General features: G+C 40.5%; 1 protein-coding gene across 1 annotated transcript in view; it reads right to left on the reverse strand.

Moving 5' to 3' along the window:
* MTM2 (Myotubularin-like phosphatases II superfamily) overlaps nucleotides 1-23,488 on the reverse strand; it is a 111,540-nt gene that overhangs the window by 49,097 nt on the left and 38,955 nt on the right. Inside the window, exons 6-10 of the mRNA XM_088948202.1 lie at nucleotides 20,664-20,713; nucleotides 7,919-8,208; nucleotides 7,728-7,801; nucleotides 7,582-7,645; nucleotides 7,288-7,353 (exon numbers count right to left, since the gene is read on the reverse strand). Coding sequence (XP_088804328.1) covers nucleotides 7,288-7,353; nucleotides 7,582-7,645; nucleotides 7,728-7,801; nucleotides 7,919-8,208; nucleotides 20,664-20,713 — 544 coding nt within the window. The remainder of the gene's footprint in view (nucleotides 1-7,287; nucleotides 7,354-7,581; nucleotides 7,646-7,727; nucleotides 7,802-7,918; nucleotides 8,209-20,663; nucleotides 20,714-23,488) is intronic.

A 23,488-nucleotide genomic window follows, 5' to 3' on the forward strand; every position in this document is an offset into this window, starting at 1 on the left:
TTGTAAATAAGTCAGCCCACGGATTTCCTGTATTAACATGTGTAATGTCTAACTCTCCATTCAGCACATTCTCCCTCACAAAGTGACAATCAACCTCAATGTGCTTGGTCCTTTCATGAAACACTAGATTCGAGGAGATATGAACCGCAGCCTGATTATCACAATAGAGCTTCATTGGAGTGTTAATGTTGTACCCTACTTCCTGTAGAAGGTTCCTTAGCCACACTAATTCACAAGCGGTGTGCGCCATAGCCCTATATTCTGCTTTTGCACTGCTTCTTGCCACAACCGTCTGCTTCTTACTTTTCCATGTTACCAGGTTACCTCCCAGAAATGTGCAATAGCCTATAGTAGACCGCCTATCAAACATAGACCCGGCCCAATCAGCATCAGAATACCCTTCTATTTCAAGTTTTCCCCCACTCTTATATATCAGACCGCGACCCGGAGCCCCTTTTAGATGCTTCACAATTCTCAGAACTGCATTCCAATGAGGAATTAGAGGTTTTTGCATGAACTGGCTTACCACACTAACTACAACGGAGATGTCTGGTCTGGAGATGGTTACGTAGTTCAGTTTTCCCACAAGTTGTCGGTATCTGCCCAGGTCTTCAAACACTTCACCCATATCACTGCTTAGCTTGGTATTTGTGTCCATGGGTGTGTCAGCTGGTTTGGCACCCAACAAGCCTGTTTCTTCCAGCAAATCAAGCACATACTTCCTCTGGCACAGGTTAATCCCATACTTGGATCTCGCTACCTCTATCTCCAAGAAGTATTTCAGTTTACACAGATCCTTTGTCTGAAAGTGATCTTGCAGATAAGTCTTCAGCCTGTCAATACCACTATTATCATTCCCAGTAATAACAATATCATCTACATACACCACTAACAGTATTTTTCCTCCCGGAGAGTCATGACTAAATACAGAATGGTCAACTTTGCACTGTTTCATACCAAACTTCTTTACCACCTCACTAAACCTACCAAACCATGCTCGAGGAGACTGTTTAAGCCCATATATAGCCTTCCTTAATCTGCACACCTTACCATCCTCCCCCTGAGCAACAAACCCTAGAGGTTGCTCCATGTAGACCTCCTCGAGTAAGTCACCATGCAAAAAGGCATTCTTGATATCAAGTTGATATAGTGGCCACTCATACATGGCTGCAAGAGAGATCACAACACGAACTGACCCTATCTTAGCAACCGGTGAGAAGGTCTTTGTGTAGTCAATACCATAGGTTTGAGAGTACCCTTTTGCAACTAATCGTGCTTTCAGGCATTCAACACTACCATCAGGCAGATACTTAACCGTATAAACCCATTTACAACCAACAGCTTCCTTCCCAGGAGGAAGAGCAGTGACGTCCCCCGAGTATGATTATGATGAAGGGTTGAGAGTTCTTCTTCCATGGCACGGCACCACCCCAGAAAGGCAAGGGCTTCCTGGACATCTTTAGGAACAATAACTGATGATAACAAGGTAACAAACAGGCGATGGGAAGCAGAAAAGTGAGTAAGAGAAACATAATTAGAAATGGGATGAAGGGTGCAAGTACGTTTACCTTTTCGCAAAGCAATGGGTAGATCAAGCTCACATGCTAAGTGTGGGTCTGGTGTCGGATCCGTCGACGAAGATGTAGCCGGAGGAGGAGTAGCCGGTGCGCGTGGGCGATGTGTATACACATTACGGATAGGTGGGCGTTCAACAGGTGGTGGCACCGAAGGCAAGGATTTGGTCACGACTGGAACAAAGGAAGGAGGATCGACAACGGGAAGTGGAAGAGGAGGAGGTGATGAGGATGAAGAAGCATCACCGGACCCCAAAAAGAACGGAGTAGACTCAAAGAAATTGACATCAACACATACAAAGGACCGTCGAGAACTAGGATGGTAACACCTATACCCTTTCTGGGTCCGAGAATAGCCAAGGAAGATGCACTTGAGAGAACGGGCATCGAACTTGTCATTCCCGAGACCCAGATTATGGACGAAGTAGACACACCCAAAAACTCTCGGCGTAAGAGGGAACGGAGACAAAGTGGGAAACAAGACCTGAAATGGAGAATGACCATCAAGGATGAACGTGGGCATCCGATTAATCAGAAAACAAGAGGTAAGCACTGCATCACTCCAAAAAGGTTTGGGAACATGCATGTGATGCATTAGGGATCTTGCTGTTTCAAGGAGATGGCGATTCTTTCTTTCAGCCACCCCGTTTTGTTGTGGGGTGTAGGTACATGAGGTCTGATGTATAATGCTGTGTTGGTCCAGGTATTCCTGAAATGATGAGGATAAATATCCATGGCCATTATCAGAATGAAAAACTTTGATGTGGGTACCAAATTGGTTACGAATCTCAGCATAAGATTTTTGGAAAATGGTAAACAATTCACTTCTTTCTTTCATTAAATAGAGCACGTCATCCTTGAAAAATCATCCACAAAAATGACAAAATATTTGTATCCGTTATATTACATCATTTTATAAGGACCCCAAACATCTGAATGAACTAAAGAAAAAGGATTCAACACACGGTTATCAACCCTAGAACTAAAGGGAACACGATGGTGTTTCCCAAACTGACACGACTCACAATCCAAAACAGAAAGCTGACTCAAGGACGGGACCAAGGACTTCAAGACTTTTAGTGATGGATGACCAAATTGGCAATGCCACTGGAGAGGAGAAAGAGACGACTGAAGAGCTGTTGAGGTTCTACCACCACCACCGTTAAGATAATACAGTCCACCTGCTTCATGCCTCCACCAATCTTCATCCCTGTCTTGACATCCTGAAAAACACACATAGAAGGATAAAAGGTAATGGAGCAGTTAAGTGATTTGGTCAGCTTACTAACAGACATAAGGTTAAAAGGCAATTTAGGAACATACAGAACTGAAGAGAGGGATACTGGATCTAGGTCAACATTACCAACACCACAAATTGAGGATGTGGAACCATTAGCAAGGGTGACAGATTGTGATGTTGAGCAATGAGACAAGCAGGAAAACACACCTGGAGTTCCAGTCAAGTGATCGGAGGCTCCAGAGTCAATGATCCAGGGATTGGGTGTAGATGCCAGACAAGCCATACCTGAGTGAGTAAAAGTCATCGTGTTCTGCTGTGATTGGATAAACCTCTCATATTCATCACGGGGAACACTCACCATCTCATTCATGGGACCATCTGTGGATGTAGGAGGCATCTGGTCAGATGAATGATTCTCCTATCTAAAGTTGGAACTTGAGTCACCGGTCGCGGCATGATTGGCCCAGGTTGAGGGAGGACCATGTAGATCATAACAATAGTTGATGCTATGTCCATCCATACCACAATGAGTGCACTTCCTCGGGCCTGAACCATGTCCTCTACCACGGGCTCCCCCTGAATCTCTGCCCCCAATACGACCACCACCACGGTTATGAGTAGACCCACCATTGCCACTTCAGCCATATGTAGAACCACTACCACCACCACGGCCAGACTGAGCTCCCCGAGCTCCACCTCTAACACCACGGCCTCTCGATGCAGCAAAGGCAGATCTTTCTGAGATATTAGAGTTCTTAGTAGATCTTATAGCAATCCTCCGGAGTCGAGCAAATACCTCTTCTAGGGACGGAAGAGTTGATCCCCCTAATATCTGACCCCGTACTGGTTCATATTCAGACTTTAGTCCCACCAAAAATCTAGTCACATCAAGTTGCTCTCTCTGTTGTTGCTGAATCTTGACACTAGAAGTGAGAGGGTGATAGACATTCAACTCATTACGTATGTTCCTCATGCTGGCATAGTAGTCCTCAAGACTCTGATTGCCCTGTTGCAGGTTAAAGTACTCTTGATAAAGCTGATAAACTCTGGTTGTATTGTCCTGCCCCGAATACAATTTCTTCGCATGGTCCCACACATCTTTGGCAGTATCAAGGAACATGAAGTTCACACTAATCCTGGGTTCCATATTGTTCCACAACCATGTGACGGTCTGAGCATCCTCTTGCTCCTAGTCTAAATACTCGTGAGAGTCAGAGGAGGGTTTCTCTTCTCTCATGTGTTTTACCTTCTTCTTTGCCTTCAGAAAGACTTCAACGGATTTAGCCCAAGGCACATAATTCTCTCCATTTAATTTAATGGAGGTCATCTGAACATTTAGGTAGTCTGTAGGCACCATCACACTAGGTTTATAATCATTATTGTCTCCCATTATGTTATCACCAATTCTTCCCACTTGCTGAATTCTATTAGCACTGAGATCTGCACACTACACACCACTAGGTCACACCTGTCACACTGATTGCAGCACTTATTGTTGCTGGAATGTGTGCTCTTTACACCACAAACCCTAGATCAAACCTGTCACACTGATTTCAGCACTTGTTGTTGCTGAAAAGTGTGCTCACACCACAAACCCTACTCCTACAACTACCTGAAATCTCACCACTGTATGATCATATCTCTTCCTTCAAAATGCACAAAGAAACCAGCAAAAAAAAACCCTAGCACTTACTGGCCAAAACCCTAGCATATGGTCTGAAACACACCTCCTATTTAATCCATAACAGATATCATGCACTGAAATCTCTTACCTTATCGCTGAAGTAACACCCATACGAGCGGGAAAGCAGTCCACACACAACAGCCGCTGCACACACACCAGCCACACACAACAGCCACTGCCCACACAGTTCGGCCCTCTATTCTTCCTCTACTAGGAGAGGGCGATCTCAGAAATCATAGCAATTGACCACATAAGACTTGACTGGAGGCATAGAGACTTCCAAGGGAAGAGGGCGATCACTCCTTTTCAGCCCTCTTCCTTATCTCCAATCGGACACAGGAAAAAAAAAAAAGAAAAACCCTAGATAGGGTGCACAGAGAATGAACCCTAGGCAAGCAGAAATCTAGGCAGATTCAAGATGCTCTGATACCATGATAGAATTCAGGTCTGCCTTAGAGTTCGGCCTGACTAAGTTCAGGTATGTAGAAGAAGAAAAGGTGATAGAGAGAGAGAGAGAAAGAGAAAGAGAGAAGAGAGAATTCTAGTTCGAACTGAAAGAGTCAACTTGACTTCTCCCAATCGGCCAGTAAGTATTTATTTTATTATTAAAACATAACTAAAAAGACCTATGTGCCCTTACTTAAGTTAAGAGCACTTCTTCCAACACAATCTTATAGATCAGCAACATTAATCAAGGTATAAAGACAGAAATACCCCTCCGCTAACACTTGGAATTGAAGTTGCCCACTCAAAAAGGGACATCTTCATTTCTCAGAAGAAGTACACCCTTGATCTGTTACAAGACACAGGCAAGTTAGGTGCAAAGCCAGCAGATACTCTTATGGATGTCAACCATAAATTGGGTGACTGTGATGGTGAACCTCTGAAAGATGTAAAATAGTTCCAAAGGTTAGTGGGAAGGTAGCTTTATTTGTCCATGACCCTTCCAAACATTGCTTTTTCAGTTGAGGTTCTAAGCCAATTCATGCATTCCCTAAGAGACCACACATGGAGGCAGCAGAGAGGATTCTTAGGTATTTGAAAAAGTATCCAGGAACAAGTCTACTATTTAGTACACATAATCAAATGAAGGTGGAAGTCTATATAGATGCTGATTGGGTAGGTGTTGTGGATTACAGAAAATCCACAAGTGGGTATTGCACATTTGTGGGAGGAAATCTAGTGACATGGAGAAGCAAAAAACAAAGTGTGGTAAGCAAGGTCAAGTGATGAAGCAAAGTATAAGGCTATGGCACATGGGGTGGCTGAAGTACTTTGGCTAAAATATCTTCTAGGGGAGCTTGGAGTAGCATGGAGTTACTGCTCATAATCCTATGTCTCTTTACTATGACAACAAGGCAGTCATAAGCATTGCCAGCAATCCTGTCCTACACGAGAGGACCAAGCACATTGAAGTGGACAAACACTTCATAAGGGAAAAATTGGAAAAGGGAGAAATTTGTATTCCTTATGTCAACTCCAAGGAGCAACTAGCGGATGTCCTCATAAAGGGGCTTCCATACTTGCGGCACAATGAGTTGTGTGACAAGTTGGGCATGATAAGACATATTCAGCCCAACTTAAGGGGGAGTGTTGTTAGTGTGCTGGCAGCCTTTTCTTCTTTTAATTAGTTTATTATTAGGGTGTGCCGCCAGGAAAACTTTTTGACTCCCAAACTATTTTCCCTCTCTCTTCTTTTCTTCTCCTCTCTTTTCTCTCTTTTCTTTCTCCAAGAAAGAAACTTCAAAGAGGGATGGGAATTCCCAACAGCTTACATGCTTTGCCCCCCTCCCCGAATCATCAAATCTTCTTGCACTGCCCCAGCACCACAATTTGGTCCTACTCACAGCCTTATTTGGCCTTGGTTAGTGATGATGGACCTATAGCCAGGTTGGTACCAAATATCTTGAACTAATCTCCACTTATAATTAAAAAATCATTAGACCTAATATTTTCTTTTCTTTTAACAATTCAATACAATTTCCTCAAAAGCCTACATACACAGCGCATGTTGCTTTTGGCTCCTAAATTGTCCAACATATCCAAATATCTTACCCCCATTTTCACTTGGAAACCAAAAATTCTTAGTCTTTGTTCCGCTTTATTAGTTCCCATTAACACGCTAAATCATCCTATTAAATTAAACTGAAACACAATGAACCAATAAGTCTACAGCCTTCTAACTCACTCAACCAAGCTATGGTGAAATAATGAAATCTCAGGCTGACAAACATGAGAATGTGGGCACTAGTCTGAGAGCAGCCACCTCATGCTAAAAATTCCAGAGATTAGGTCCTTATCCAACCAACCCCTCTCAACACCTCTGATAGCCATTACCAGCATCAGAAATGACCTACTTTTGGTCCAAGTTGAACATCACTTCCACTAACGTTTGAGTTGTTAATCATCTCACTATAATTTGTAATTTGTAAAATTCTTCTGATTTCTCCTTAAGGCAATCATCTTAACCTTTTTCTTGCATTCTCTTCTTTCTTGAATGAAATGTTCTACTGGCAAGAAAACCCACCAATGCATTTAATCCTTGAGATACTCTATTTTCTTCTTTTTTTCTTTTTGCAATCAACACATTGATCCCAAGTATTAAATTTCTCTTTTGATGAATAATCTCAAATATAGCATTTTACACATAATAAAAGGCATGATGAAATTTCACCTTCATGTGCAATATTTGTGGAGAACAGAAAAACAAAATTCATATAGAGAAAATTTGAACCCCAAAATAAAATAGAATATAGATGAAAAAAATAATAGAGAAGACAAATACACACCTTCGTGGTCCCCTCGTACTTGCAGTTTGAGTGCAAAGTGCAGCAACAAGCTTTTCATCAGCATTGCTGCAGACCAATTCAAAGAAGCAGATCAAAGAAATCTCAACCAAGAAACAAAATGAAATAAAAGAAAATAGGATGGTTACCAAACCAAAGCAGTTAGGCTGAACATCTAATTCAGCCAACTTAAAAAAGCACACAAGAATCCTAAACTAAGAAATTTTAAATGTTTAAAAAAGGGGGAAAATGTCCCTTAACCTAGCATTAATAAGAAAAAACACCAACGATAATTACCTCCTCATATTCATCATGAGACCAACTAAAGGTTGGGATGAACGTGCAATAACAGCACCAGTTCCTACAACACAAAATGATTTTAGAACTAATAGAAAAGTTGAATGGCATGCATGGTAAATAAAGGAATGGCATTAGATGAAGACCTGGATGACACCATGAAATCACAGGTAACCGACACCTTGCACGAAAAGTAGAAGCCTGTAGCACTTCTTCATCACTAGTAGCAGCATTCCAGAGAGTTATTAGGATGGAAAAATCTCCCATAAAGTTATATTTCTTACAGTTAAGGGAGCAGCAGACTAATAATGACTTGCTCATAAGTCCAACAACCTACCTTACACTTTTAGGGACAATGAAGGAGAATGGATATGTTGGACACATTGTATAATTGGAATTCACCCAACTTATTCTCCACCACTCATTGGACAAAGACGACGACCCACCTTCCACTATACTACTTGATACATGGTAGGAGCCTTTTCCAAGGAGCCGACAATACTCATCCAATAACCGTGCCTTTGGATTGGTAAAGGTTGACTTAGAAGGTCCGCATATGAAGGTATAAAGATCCCCTAGTCGTGCGGGCCTTGTACATCTCCATAATGCATCAAAAATAACATGCCTCTGTAGGAGTTGGAAGTTACAAAATAGAATAAGCAAATTGTGCAATTCATATGGAACATGGAACTAGAAAGATCAAATGCAAACAAGAAGCAGATCAAGACACATTTTACAAGTTTTATTTGAATGATATGTTAGCAACAATTAGCTTAGTTTTGTTAAAAATATAATTGGATATAAAGTAAAGTGGACAGCATGTATTTACCCTTATAAAAGAAAAGTGGGCTGCATGTATTTACCCTTAAAAAAGAAAAGTGAACGGCATGTAACCCCAAAATGCTTTGTTACCATCTTTAAGTCAACCAGTTACAACTTTAGAATCACCTTCAATGACAAGTTTTGTGACATTCAATTCTCTTGCCCACTGTAAACCTTGTAACACTGCCAAGAAGCTCAGCCTTTGTGAAGTCCCCATGGCCAATTGGTCCTAAACACAAAGCAATGATGTGCCCTTGCGCATTTCTAAAAATACCTCCCACTCCTGAAGGACCCAGATTTCCAGTACTGCTCCCATCAAAGCTTGATGAACTCCTCGAGTGGTGTCCAAAGTATATGGACCTTTGGTTTCTTTAATGAAGATGTTGGTATTTCTCCCCGCTTCCTCCACAAATCATCATGTGTATAAGCTAAGAAAAGCTTCAGAGACTAAACCATGAAGAGAAGACTAAAAGTCATGTAAAGTTCTTCATCATAAGCCTTCTCTAGAGAAGATTAAACCATTCCTCCACAAATCTGTTAGACAGTTATGCCCTTAGCTCCAATCAGATTGATGTATATTTTGACATTTATTGTAAATGAATAAAGTACATAATTGATTCATGTCATTGTGGTGTGTTTCTGTGTAATACCCTTAAACTGGACACTTATGAGACTCGTGTTAGTTTAGAATCTTCACAGTCGTTGGATAGATCTAGGGAGATTTATCCTGCCAAGGCTGACACTGATTTGCCGCCAAGTTGGTTGGAGTGGCTTGTCTCAGCTACCAGGGTGAGACCTGAGGTACATGTAGTGTGGGTTTTCTTGAAACCCTGAACTGGACCAAATTCCAGTATTGCCCTGGACCTTGGAAATAGATGGGCAAAACTGGAATATTACACCTGACCCCTAGACTCGATTATGGTACTGCACTTGGTGTCGGATTGGGTTGTCTTTGATATGCCAGTCAGTGAGATCCTTAGAGGGGTCAAAACCTAGATATGTTGGGACAGTCTAAGAATTCACCGGAGTGGGTGATCATAGTGACAGGATCATCCCCTTTGTCAGACAAAGTGAATGATCGGGGAATGCACTCTCTCTGATGGAAACCTAAACTGTAGGCAGTTGATTTCAAACGTTGAAATTTGTTTTTGCAAAATATATTTATATAGAGATATACATATATATTATGGTTTCAAAATGTTTGCAAAATGTTTTAATTCCCGAGATCCATGTGAGTAGAGAGTGCAGCACTGTACCTTGCAACTGAGGGAGAGGTCCTCTCTTATCAGGCAGTGCTTGATCATTATGGGCTGAGAGGTTAAGTGTAAGACCATTGAGGGTAATACCTGATGGGCTATTCTTGCATCTGCCCACAGTTCTTGGGTTTTCATAAGATGGCTGGATCCAATAACCATTTAGTGTAAATGTTCGGCCCATTAAGAGCCCATGGTGGACTCAGGGGTTCACTGTCTCCTACAGTGAATTCGGCTAGGCCTTGTAACAAAGGCTGGGCTGAACCCATGTGGCTGATGTGTAGATCAATGTAAGGGTCCCACGCCATACAAAGAGAGCCAACTGGACAGCAGGTTAAGGAGTAAGTGAGCACATAAGCTTAATGGGCATAAAGCCCAATTCGAACTGGGCTTAAGTTAGTTAATTAAAAGGGACAAGATCTGATTTATAATATGATGAGGATTAGCTGAAGGATAAAATAAGTCTTATCCATTTAAGAGTCCATATCCAAATATCAGATTCGGATCAAGAAACTCTCTCCTAATTAGATTAGAAGGCTGATCCAAAGAAGACTATAAATAGGGGGCGAATTCCTCAGTTTTATACACAGCAATCTGCAAAGTTCTCTCTTGTTCTTGCCATCCCTACCCAGTTCAATCTCCACTCATGGATTTGATCAAAAAAGGTTCTTGATATTGTTTCTTGGCTGAAGAAACAATCTGAAGTCGTGCTCACCAGCCCTTGTTTCATTCTTGCTGAAGAATTTTAGTTCTTACTGAAAAGTCGTCCTGCTGATCCTGCTTCACCACACACTGTGTCATATTCAGTGGAGGCGGCTTTTGCTCTTCTCCTTGGGCGTAAACACCTTCATTGGGAGTTATTGTTACTTTGTATCAGGTATATCCCTCTCCTCCCTTTTGCTTTCAGATCTGGTCCGGTTTTGATTCAAGAACGAACCTTGAAAATGCAGTTTTCTAAATTAGTAAATGTGATTCCCGGATGGGAGAAAAGAAAGTTTTGAAATTTCGCTCAACCTTCCTGCAAGGTTCGGCCATCCATATGATGGATCTCCCATCCCTTCAAAATCATCATGTGAATGCCTCCACAAAAAGCCATGAAGATGCTGGAAGAAGACCATGAATGTATTTCCAAGGAGAGACAAAGGTAGTCCAACCGCCAACGTGAAAAGCCTGCACCTCTCCCTTTCAAAAGGAAACCTTCATAGCCAATTGCCTATTACTCAAGATGTTTGTTCCAAATATTCTTAAAAGTGACGCTATCCTTATTTCTTGTTTCCTGATAAAACTGCATGCCTTCTTCAAAGTTCAGTCATTGATGAGGAATCCCCCTTCCCAATTTTGATTGCATCCTTAGCACACTTTTCCCTTCCTCATGTATTGGTTGTGTATGTACTGTACAAACAGTTGGGTCCAAGTTTTGATAAGCTAGACTCCCAAGCTATATTCCTTAATTCTTTTCTTTTCTTTTTTTATAGAAAAGGTAATTTTACAAGCAGGACATACAAGAGCTACATTCCTTGGTTATTCCAGAACCAAAAAGGGCTATAAGTTATAGTCTAGAGCTAAGTTGTGAATGCATGTCACTTTCTTTGAGAATGTCCCTTTTTTTTCCTTGGAACTGAGTTGGCTTTAGATATTAACTTGCTTTCTTTACCTACACTAGTCTCCTCTTGCAACCTTTTATTGCACATCTTCTTCTGATTCTTTGACATCACTGTCTTAAATCCATATGCACCATCCACCATATCAGTAGAAATCTGCTGAATTAAAAAATATGAAAGAAAAGTAGTTTCTTGAAGAGAGAAGGAAGAGAGAAGGAGAAGAAGAGAAGCTGAAAAGAAAACAGAGCAATAATCTGACCACCCCCTTCACTTATTATTTATACTAAAAATAATAAAACAGTACACTAACAACTATGCCCTTATAGGGCGGCAAAACATAAAACAACATATATAACACTCAAAAACATAATAAAATTTGGACTCACATAATTACTATGGTCCCCACCTCCTATCTAACAACTAACATAAAACATCTACTCAGAAAAACATCATAAAACTAATTAATCTTCAACACTCCCCCTCAAGTTGGGAGTAAATGTCACACATTCCCAACTTGCGTAGATCATGTTCAAGCTTGTTCTTTGCCACCCCTTTAGTGAGAACATCAGTCAGCTGCAACTCTAAAGAGACATAAGGCAAACAAACTTCTCCGATTGTTACCCTTTCTCTTATAAAGTGTCTATCAACTTCAATGTGTTTTGTCCTATCATGCTGAATTGGATTGTGGGCAATATTGATTGCAGCCTGATTGTCACAGTATAACATCATAGGTTCCTCTACTTTCACCCCAATCTCACTCAAAAGATATATAAACCAAAGAAGTTCTGAGACACCATGAGCAATGGATCTATACTCAGCCTCTGCACTTGACCTTGCCACAACCGCTTGCTTCTTACTCTTCCAGGAGGTCAAGTTTCCACCTACAAAAGTACACAGTCCTGATGTAGACCTCCTGTCATCTAAGCATTCTGCCCAGTCTGCATCTGTATAGGATTCTAGCTTCAGATTCTCATGATTTGAGAAAAAAAATGCCTTTGCGAGGGTGCTTTTTCAGATATGCAAGTATTCACTCAATAGCTTCTCAATGTTGAACTCGAGGTGCATGCATGTACTAACTCACAACACTAATAGCATAAGAAATATATGGTCGTGTCATACACAAATATAGCAATCGGCCCACCATTCTTTGATATCTCCCCACATCCTTTACCAACTCACCATCCAAACCAATAATTCTGTGATTTGGATCAATAGGAGTGTCTACGGGTTTGATCCCTAGCTTCACAGTCTCCCGCAGTAGGTCAAGTACATACTTTCTCTGTGAAACGAAGATCCCATGCTTGGATCTTGCAACTTCAACCCCTAATAAGTATTTGAGCTCACCAAGATCTTTGATCTCAAATTCTTGCTGCAATGATTTTTTTAGATCATCAATCTCCTCTAGATCATTTCTTGTCACCACTATATCATCCACATACACAATTAGAATTGACACCAGAGCATCTCTCCTCTTCGCAAAGAGGGTGTGATCAGACTGTGTCTATGTGTATCCAAAACGGATGAGTGCCCTTCTGAACTTGTCAAACCAAGCCCTACGTGACTGTTTCAGTCCATACATAGATTTTCTGAGTCTACACACCTTTCCTTTACCAACATTTTCATAAAAGCCTGTTCGAATGTCCATATATACCACTTCCTGTAAAACACCATTGAGGAAAGCATTTTTTACATCAAACTGGAATAAGGGCCATGAATAGGTGGCTGCTAGAGATAAAAGGATACGAACTGAACTTATCTTGGCTACTGGTGCAAAGGTTTCCAGATAATCAACACCATAGGTCTGAGTATACCCTTTAGCTACCAACCTTGCCTTGTACCTCTCTATTTTGCCATCGGCTTTATACTTCACTGTGAAAACCCATCTACATCCGACTGTCTCTTTGTCTGGGGGGGAGATCAACTATTTACCAAGTTTTGTTTTTTACCAAAGCATCTATCTCATCTTGTATGGTTGTTTTCCACTCAGGTTTGGAGAGAGCCTCAGTAACATCCCTGGGTATAGACAGAATCCAGGGAAGAAAGAAAAGCATGGTAGGAGGGTGACAAGGCACTGTAGAAAAGATGGTATGAAATGCAACAGGTTGTACAGTTTCTCTTCCCCTTACGAAATGCAATTAGAAGATCAAGGTCAATGAGATCAGCTGCAACAATGGTGTTAAGGACAGGAACATTATCATCAGAAAACATAACAGGCTCAGGCTCAAGAGGAATACCTGGAACTGTATCTACCAAATCTGGAGTTTCAGAAGGACTAGAGAGTGGTGTGGGTTGAGGATGTGTGGAGTCAACCATCATCTGCCGGCGTTGATATTTCTGTGAGGCTGCCCGTAGTGGCTCAAGTAATGAAACTAGAGATGCAGGTGCTGGCTGAACTGATGTAGGTGCTAGCTGAACTGATGTAGGTGTTGGCTGAGCTAATGAAGGTGTTGGCTGAACTGATGGATGCACCAAAGAAACAGGAAGAGGAACAGATTGTGAGTTCTCCTCCCCAAAACTCTCCCCCTGAGGAGAACCACTCGAGAAGAATAAGGTGGATTCAAATAAGGTAACATCCATAGTGACAAATCTGTTCTTCGACATTGGGTCATAACAACAATACCCCTTTTGGTTCTGAGCATACCCAAGAAAAACACATTTATTGGCCTTAGGATCCAATTTCTTGTGATGAAGGCCAAGAATGTGAAAAAAGGAAATACAACCAAAAACCCTGGGAGGTATATGAAGTATCTCTCCATCTGGAAAAAGAATATTAAATGGCACCTTAAGCCCCAAAGTCTGTGAAGGAACATGGCTGTAAGAATTGCATCTCCCCAAAACTGCATAGGAACTGAAGTACACACCATAAGACTCCTTGCAAAAACTCCATTCTGTTGCGGTGTATATGCAAAACTGCTCTGATGAACTACACCATGTTCTAAGAGATGCATGGTTAGGTCCTTCTCAAAGTACTCTCTAGCATTATCTGATCTAAAAGCCTTAGTTCTCACTCCAAATTGTGTGATAACCATCTGGTGGAACTGTCGTACCAAGTTAGGAACCTCATCACGTGATCTCATCAAATATATCCAAGAATGTCGTGTATAATCATCCACAAACAAGAGAAAGTAACGGAATCCTCCCATGGAAGGGATATGATATGGCCCCCATACATCAATGTGAACAATATTAAAAGTAGAAGTACTTCTTTTATTACTTGGTTTAAAAGGTTGTCTGCAATGCTTTTCTAACTGACAACTCTCACACTCTAAAGTAGATAATTGAATAGACTCAAACAACTTTGGAAAAAGACATTTCAAAGAACTAAAAGAAAGATGTCCCAAGCGATTGTGCCAAAGCATAATCTGGTTCACTAACTCTGACCCACTACTACTGTTGTTGCTAACATGATAGCCCTAATGTCTCGGAATCTCATCCAGAAGGTAGACTCCATTCACCTCACGACCACTCTCAATCATCTAATTTGACTCCAAATCCTGCAAAACACAATTACAAGGAAGAATGATCACGGAACAATTCAATTTTTTTGTCAAAGAACTAATAGACAATAGGTTGGTATGAAGTCTAGGGACATGTAAAACAAAAGACAGAGTTATATCATTGGTCACTCTAACTGTCCCCTTCCCAGCAATGGGCATATGTGAACCATCTGCTGTAGAGACCCTGTCTCTATCAGAGCACAACTGATAGGAATTGAAAATGGTAGAGGCATTAGTCATGTGCTCAGATGCTCTTGAGTCTAGAATCTAGGGAGGTCCCTCTTGACTTGAAGTGGATGCAAGATTTGCATTTGCATATGAACTACCTGTATGTGCAAAGGAAGTGGTGTAGTTGGCTCTTGCATTCTGTTGTCCATCTGGAAGGCTAGAGCTAGGTGAATCTTTCTTACTCATAAGCTATCCAAACCTCTCCAATTTTGTTCTCACAGCTGCTACTGCAATGGATTCCCAACCAGTTTGGGAAAGAGGGGTCGAAAAGTCTCTTACAGTGGCTACATTTGCATTTCCCTTCTTGTTCCTTATCTGAGCAAGCATAAGACTTGGATGAAGCTTCCAACAAGTGTCCCTGGTATGCTTAGGCTTCTTGCAATAATCACACACCAAGTCCTTATCTTCCCTTCTACTCTTAATACTCCCCCTATCTTCATTCGGCATAGGTTTTGTTGTACCAACCATAGCTAACTGGTCAATCTCAGGCTGTCTCAGCATTACGTTCCTCCTATTCTCCTCTCCGGAGACAAATTCATAGGTCTGAGAGAGTGTCACACCCTCCCTAGAAAGAATATGTTGCCTAGCAATGTCAAATTCAGGGTTCAACCCTACCAAGAACTCAAAAACCCTATTCCTCTCTACTAGTCTGTGATAAGTTGTTGCATCATTTACACTTTCCCATACCATAGTTTCTAAGTGATCTATTTCCTACCATAGGGTTTGCAGCATGGAGAAATACACAGCAAGAGCTTTTTCTCCCTGTTTCATACTTATCACCTGATTTCTTAACTGATAGGCCCTGGCTTCATTTTGCTTCTGAGAGTAGGTTTCAGTCACTCCATCCCAAATCTCCTTAGCAGTATTAGCCCATAGGAAATTTTTTGCAATGAGGTAACATAGAATTACATAGTCAGGACATTACCATGTAATTCTCCTACACCCATCAGGAAGAGTCGGTATCAGGTTTCTTCTCCTCCCCAGTAAGATACCCTAATTTTCCACGGGCACCAATAGCCATCTTAGCTGATTGTGCCCACTCCAAATAATTTGTACCATCAAGTTTTATTGTAGTAATGATCCTAGACCCAAAAATAACACTACTACCTCCAACACCCAGTCCCACAGTACCGGTAAATTTCATCCCGGTATTCCAACTCTTCATCTTATTTCAAATAGTTCAACAGTAAGAAACAATAGATTAGAGACCATCAAAAAATAATTTAATATCACACACAAAGAAACCAACCCTTCCAGAGGAAAAAAAAAAAAAAAAAACCCTAGCTGGAGAGAAATCTCTCTCCTCCCCACACCTCCCAACAGAGAGAACAGTGAATCGATCACTCCAGAAGACTCAAAAAACTCCAGAAACAAAACCGCCCTCTTCAGAAAATCAAAAGAAAACTAACAATACCTAGGCGCCCAAGATCAAACCAAAAACAAAGAGTCCAACTTTTCTAGGACTCTTCCCCGTGCTCCAGTTCTTCCTGATTTTGATGCCAAACAGTAGATCACCTTCCTGATGACTAGATCCCACCAAAAAATCCAAGAACTGGACAATCTATAGCAGATCGATCAGCCCTTTACTACTTCATGCAATTGGTTGATCTAGGGCTGCATGAGAATGCTTCAAGAAACCCTAGCCGATGCTCTGATACCAAGTAGAAATCTGTTGAATTAAAAAAAATATGAAAGAAAAGTAGTTTCTTGAAGAGAGGAGAAGAAGATAAGTTGAAAAGAAAAGAGAGCAATAATCTGGCCGCCCTTTCACTTATTATTTATACTAAAAATAATAGAACAGTACAAAGACAACTATGCCCTTATAGGGCAGCAAAACATAGAACAGCATATATAACACTCAAAAATATAATAAAATTTGGACTCACATAACTACTGTGGTCCCCACCTCCTATCTAACAACCAACATAAAACATCAACTCAGAAAAACATCATAAAACTAATTAATCTTCAACAATATCTCTCATATTTTGCTAAAAGAAAACATGTACAAACTCTAAAATCATGTCCTTGGGACAAGTTTAATTACCACGAACTCAGAATCAGAAGGCTTATGGGTCAGAAGATTGAACACATTTTTTCTTTGTTCAATTAACATCTAAAGAAGAAGCCATAAGTGTAATAGAATTAGAGAGTGAAGGAAAGCAGATCAAATGGCCAGATTTTTGTACAAGTCACTGGTACCCTTTGGCGGGATCACTGAAGTAGATTCAGGGCTTGATGCTACTGTGGATTAACATTGTCAACATTCCACTACATGCCTGGTGTATGCAACACTTTTTCTGCCATTGGGATTGTATATGAATTGATCATAGAAACCTTACTTTGGAACAACCTTCAGTCAGCAAGAATTATAATGAAGATAGAAGATTACTATTCAATGGCTCACTACCATCACTCATAGAGATGATTTTTACAGGGTAAATCTAGAAAGTTAGGATGCTGATTAAAGGATATATACCATTGGGCAGGTCAGAAAAGGAAGGGAATCTAGTGGCAGTACAATGACAGAAAATGAATATCTCAGAAATCTTGTGTGCACAAGGGAAAAAAGCCAGTTGAGAAAGAGGTAGATTATGATGCAATGTCATGTATGGAGGGCAAAATAGTATATTCATCAGGGGTATTAAAGAACCAACAAATATAAAAGATAAGTGATGAGTAATGATAATCACCATCATCATCATCATCTAAGCCTTGTCCCAACTACATGGAGTTGGCTACACAAATCCTATTTCACCATCTAGTTCGGTTTAGCGCCATATCCATTGTTAAATTATGTGCGCTTAAATAATTTTTTACTACTAGAACCCATGCCCTTTTAGATCTGTCCCTAGCCCATCTAGCCCTTTCAACTTGCAAGTTGCAACAGGTTGCTTTGTCTTGCTGGGTGATGTAGATGGTCTTCTATGCATGTAACAAAACCATCTTAGTCAACTTTCTCTCATTTTATCACTTATTAGGACTACTCTAGGTTTCTTCAAGTGACTTCATTTCTGGCCCTATCCTCTCTAGTTTTTCCACTCATCCATATTAACATATGCGTTTCTGCTGCACTCATTTTTTGGATATTTTGTTTCTTGACAACCCAATACTCTGCTCCATACAAATGTGGGTGAGGCACCAATAGAGAATGTAAGAGCCCAAAAGGTGATTGGTACAGGAAATGAAAGAAAAAAAAGTTAACAACCGCAATCAATGTCCACAACAAAGAGAACATTTTGGTCTGGTAATTTGCAAAGATCCAATAGAGCATCAAGATCAAGTAAACGATGTTAACAAAAGATACTATAACAGGAAATGGGTATGTCGAAGTGAGAGGCTGTGATGTGGTCCATGAGGATGAGAATCAATCAATGTCAATAACCATTGAAGCTGAAAGACAGAATCAATGTAGGGTTGAAGAAAAAAGTGGGCAACTCCAGGAAAACCAATCCCTGGCACTACCCTATGTCATGTGGCACAAGCAGAAATCCCTCGACCCCTTGGTCTGCTAACTCAATGGCAGACTCTCTTTCCCATGAGAGAGTGGGTAGACAAGAATCAAGGTGGGGTAAATACCCATTGAGCTAATACTGACCTATGTATGGGGTGGGGGCTCTATAGTGGAGCAAGGGAAGCATGATGCTAGTTGATTTCATTTTTCTGCTCTGTATAAAAGAATTTACACCTTGTACATCATTTCTTTACATTTCTTATAATCAATAAAATGCAAAATTTACTGATTAAAAATTTAATTAGAGCTGGTCCAAATCCTATTATAGGCCATACGTGATCTCCCTTTATTGGTTGGTAAAGTATATGTGGTTGTGCATGTAATATGTAAGCATCTATACAAAATGCATTTTTTTATCAGCAGAGAAGGAATTTTACTAATGAAAAATTACGAATTACAAGATCAAGGGTGTAGGTTCCACCCCAAATCAACAAAGATTACAGATTTTCCCAAAACATTTGCCGTCTCACAGCCCCTTGTTTGGCCAGAGAATCTGCCATTCCATTTGCTATTCTTCTTACCCACTTAAAGAAAACATTTAGTTCCCTTGTTAGGCTTACAATCTCCCTGAATTAATACCGGAATACCCAAGGAATCTAGGAGCTATTTCTGGTCCATGAGGTGACTTCTTGGGAATCCCCTTCCACCTCTAGATTGTGGAAGCCTAGTTGTTTCTTAAGCCTTAACCCCTGCAGTAGACTAACCAGTTCAGCTGTCAATGCATTGCTATGCACCAAGGGTCCTGAATATAGACACACCTCTCTACCTTTTATATCTCTAAAGAAACCCCCCTACCTCTGCCAATCCCCTATTACCAATGAAGCTTCCATCAAAGTTGAGTTTTATAAAATTGGGGGCCAGGGGCTTCCATTCCATCACTGTCCTTGCCTTGCCTATAGCTGATAGGGCCACCTCTTTCCAGGTTCTCAAGATATCATTAAGTGAAAAGACTGAAATCATCCAAATTTTTCACCCAATGTGCAGCTTTCAGTTTAACTAACTTGAAGATTTTTACCCAGGTTCTATTCTTATCATTGAAAGTTCTCCCACTTCTTTCTTCCCAAATGGTCCAAACCATCGCTGCTCTCGTTGCTTTCCAAAGTAATCTTCCTCTTTTTGTTGGCTGTCTCAAGAAATGAGGATCAAAAAGGCCCACTGCATCCCGAGGAGAAATCCATCTGCACCCAAATAGAAAAGATAGCTGCTCCCAAACATAATGCACAAAGGAACAAGAAGTAAAGATATGGGAAATAGTTTCACCACTATTCAAGTAAAGATATGGGATAGGCATCTGTTTGGCCTTCTTTTCTGCAACACATCACAGGTGTTGACCTTTTCAAGAAAGAGCTTCCAACAAAGGGCCTGAATTTTAGGAGGGATAGGCTTGCTCCAAATTTCTTTCACCAAGAAGTTCATCCCCAAATCATTCGATTGTGTTAAGAAATTGAAAAAAGAGGCACAAGTGAAAAATCCATCCGATGAAACTGATAACACCCTATTGTCCTCCAAAGTTTGATCCAAATAAACTGACTCAAGTTTAGCTAATAAAAGCATAAGAGAGTCACAATTCTGAATCCCTAAGCCCTCTTCTAAATCCAAAATCCCAACTTAAATCCAATTCAGAGAAAAACACAAATTTTAATTGAAGGAAACATTTCATCATGAGACATTTTTATAGGAGCAGGGAGAAGAATAGTAAAATCAATTAATCAATTGAAGGGTTGTATGCAAAAGCAAAAAGGAGGGTTAGGTTTGAGAAGAATCATCCTCATAAGTTCTACTCCCCTTAGATTCTGACAAGTTGTGGCAAGCTGTTACAAGAGTATACATGAGCTATTGGCCTATGGCTGGGACACAAGTTTTAACAAGAGAATTTCTAGACTCTAGATTCTCCAAGAAAGCTATCGTCACCATGCTTCTAGTTTTTATGCACAATACAAGTTATGATGTCCTTTCCATAAATAGAACTAAATTCTAGGAACACTCTTGATTGGAGGATATACCTCTTAGGTAAAATTTTCCTACCCTCTATTCCATATCCATGCAAAAAATAAATAAACAAATAACTTGATTTTAGTTAAAAGAATGTATGAATCAATATCCAATCTGAGTTCCATAAGTACATGGCATGAACCCTAACGAACCATGGAGGAGCCATATGACTGACCTGTTTTGTTCGTGGGCGAAATCCAAAGACAATTATTCTCATATCTTTACCTGTAAAAAGGAAAACCAAATGAGGAAATGAGGAATCATGCTTTACCTTAAGCAAAGCCCCATTTCTATGCAAAAACAAAAATAAAAAGAAATTAAGCCCAGATTATGCCTTAGCAAGAAAACTTATTCCATACTGCAAAAAGGAGATATGAAAATATACAAAAAAAAAAAGGCATGCTGCATAGAATAGAAATATCAGTCTGCAAAAACTACCAAACTGATGCCCCTCATTTAAGCTACATGTGGAATTCATGACAGAAAACCAAGGATAGACAGAGAAATAGGGGTGATCATGGACCTAGAAATATTGGGCCAAAGCCCAGCCTGCAAATTCCCAAGCCTGGTATGGATCTGGACACAAAACCTTGGCCAAGGCCAGAACATCTGTGGGTCTCCAAGTCGGACAAAGAATAATCACCCCAACAGAGAAAACGAACAATTAATGGCAATATTTGCAAGAACTGTCAGTTTCTAATTGCTCCATACCATAAAAAACAAATGTGAAAAGGAATGAATTGTAAAGTTTAGAGATGTTGAAGAGAGAACAAGAAGAAGAAGAAGAAGAAGAAGAAGAAGAAGAAGAAGGAGAAGAAGGAAGTGTCGAGAATGCTTGGTGTAGCACTGTTCACACCAAGGGACTTTTCATTTCTTCTTCATAAGCAAAATTACAAAGTTGCCCTTGAATAGGCGCCCAAATACAAAAAAACACAAACGGACAGAAATGCCCTCACACTCTTAACACTCCCCCTCAAGCTGAGCATAGATATTTATCATGCCCAGCTTGTTCAAATTGTTGTCGAACTTTGATTTGGGAACACCTTTAGTAAGAAAATCAGCCAACTGGTCTTCAGACCTCACATAAGGTAGACAAATCTCTCCACTGGCAACTCTTTCTCTAATGAAATGTCAATCAACCTCTATATGCTTTGTAAAATCATGTTGAACAGGGTTGTGGGCTATGTTTATGGTAGCTTGATTGTCACAATGTAATATCATTGGAGTATCAATTTGCACTCCCATTTCTGTCAGCAAGTTCTTCAACCACAACAACTCTAAGACTCCATGTGCCATAGCTCTGTACTATGCCTCTACACTAGAACGAGCCACAACTGATTGTTTCTTACTTCTCCAAGATACAACATTATCACCCACCAAAGTATAATAGCCAGAAGTAGACCACCTATCATCAATAGAACCTGACCAATTAGCATCAAAATGGGCCTCTACCTTCAAATAGGCAAGTATTCTATTCACTGCTTGCATATGAGATGATCTAGGCTTGTGCATGTGTTGGCTTACCACACTCACAGCATATGATATATCCGGTCTAGTCAAACACAAGTAGAGAAGGCGACCAACAAGTCTCTGATACACACCTTTGTCAGGAAGAACATATCCATCATCAACTCCCAACTTATGATTGGGATCAATTGGAGTTTTAGCCGGTTTACAATCCAATTTCCCTACCTCCTGGAGTAAATCAATGACATATTTCCTCTGAGAAATATAAATGCCCCTCTTTGACTATGCCACCTCAATCCCTAAGAAATACCGGAGATTTCCAAAGATCCTTAATTTCGAATTCAGTAGCAAGGAAAGACTTCAGTTCAGCAATCCTAGAGATACCATCCCCTGTGATAACAATATCATTGACATATACTATCAACATAGTTATTTTTCCATTTGCTCTCCTAATAAACAGGGTATCGTCAACTTGTGATTGTGAGAAGCCAATTTTTAAGACAGCTTTCCTGAATCTGTCAAACCAAGCTCGAGGGGACTGTTTAAGGCCATAAAGGGATTTCTTCAAACGACAAACCTTTCCTTCACTCCCAGGGATGTGCACTCTTAGAGGAAGTTCCATGTAAACTTCTTCCTGAAGGTCTCCATTAAGGAAGGCGTTCTTAACATCCATTTGATACAAGGGCCAAGAATAGTGGGCAGCAAAAGACATGATAACTCAGATTGAATTCATCTTGGCTACTACCGCAAATGATTCCTAGTAATCAATGCCATAAGACTGGGTGTACCCTTTTGCCACAAGTCGATTTTTGTACTTTTCAATTGAACCATCAACTTTATGCTTCATTGTGTAAACCCACTTGCATCCAACAGGAATTTTGCCTTCTGGAAGAGAAACAATTTCCCATTCTGGTTTTTTTTTAGTGCCTCGATTTCCTAATTCAAAGCATCCTTCCAATGAGGAAACTACATTGCCTCAATAACATTGTGAGGGATAAAAACAAAAGCAATAGAAGAGATATAGGCACAATAAGAGGGTGACAAAGTATCATAAGAGACATAGTTTGAGATGGGATACTTAGCACATGTCCGTCTTGCTTTACGAATTGGAATAGAAGGTTAAGGTCAGAATCTACAAGAGAAGGCTCAACAATAGATTCAACACAGCCATCGGAAATAGGAAGAGGTTCAGAATCCAAATTACCTAAGTCCAGGAGGTCAAATTGTAAGGGACATTCAATCTTTGGAGTCATCCTCTTTCTTCGTCTGATGAACCACTAATGCCAAGACCGAGGAATAGGAAGCGGCAAAGGAGGAGGCACGGGAGGAGGACTACTACGACCACAGGGAGGAGGAGGAGAAGGATTGACAGCATCAGTTGCAGGAATTGGCATACAAAAGGGAGTTCGATCTTCACTAACATCCTCCCCCTAAAGAGAAGGACGAGAGACAGAGAAGAAAGGAGTAGGCTCAAAGAATGTGACATCTTTTGACACATACCTTTTTCCAGAACAAGGGTCATAACAACGATAC

This window comes from Nelumbo lutea, chromosome 6 (genome assembly GCF_056320005.1).
Source record: "Nelumbo lutea isolate HS-2025 chromosome 6, American lotus-T2T, whole genome shotgun sequence".
Lineage (NCBI taxonomy): Eukaryota > Viridiplantae > Streptophyta > Magnoliopsida > Proteales > Nelumbonaceae > Nelumbo > Nelumbo lutea.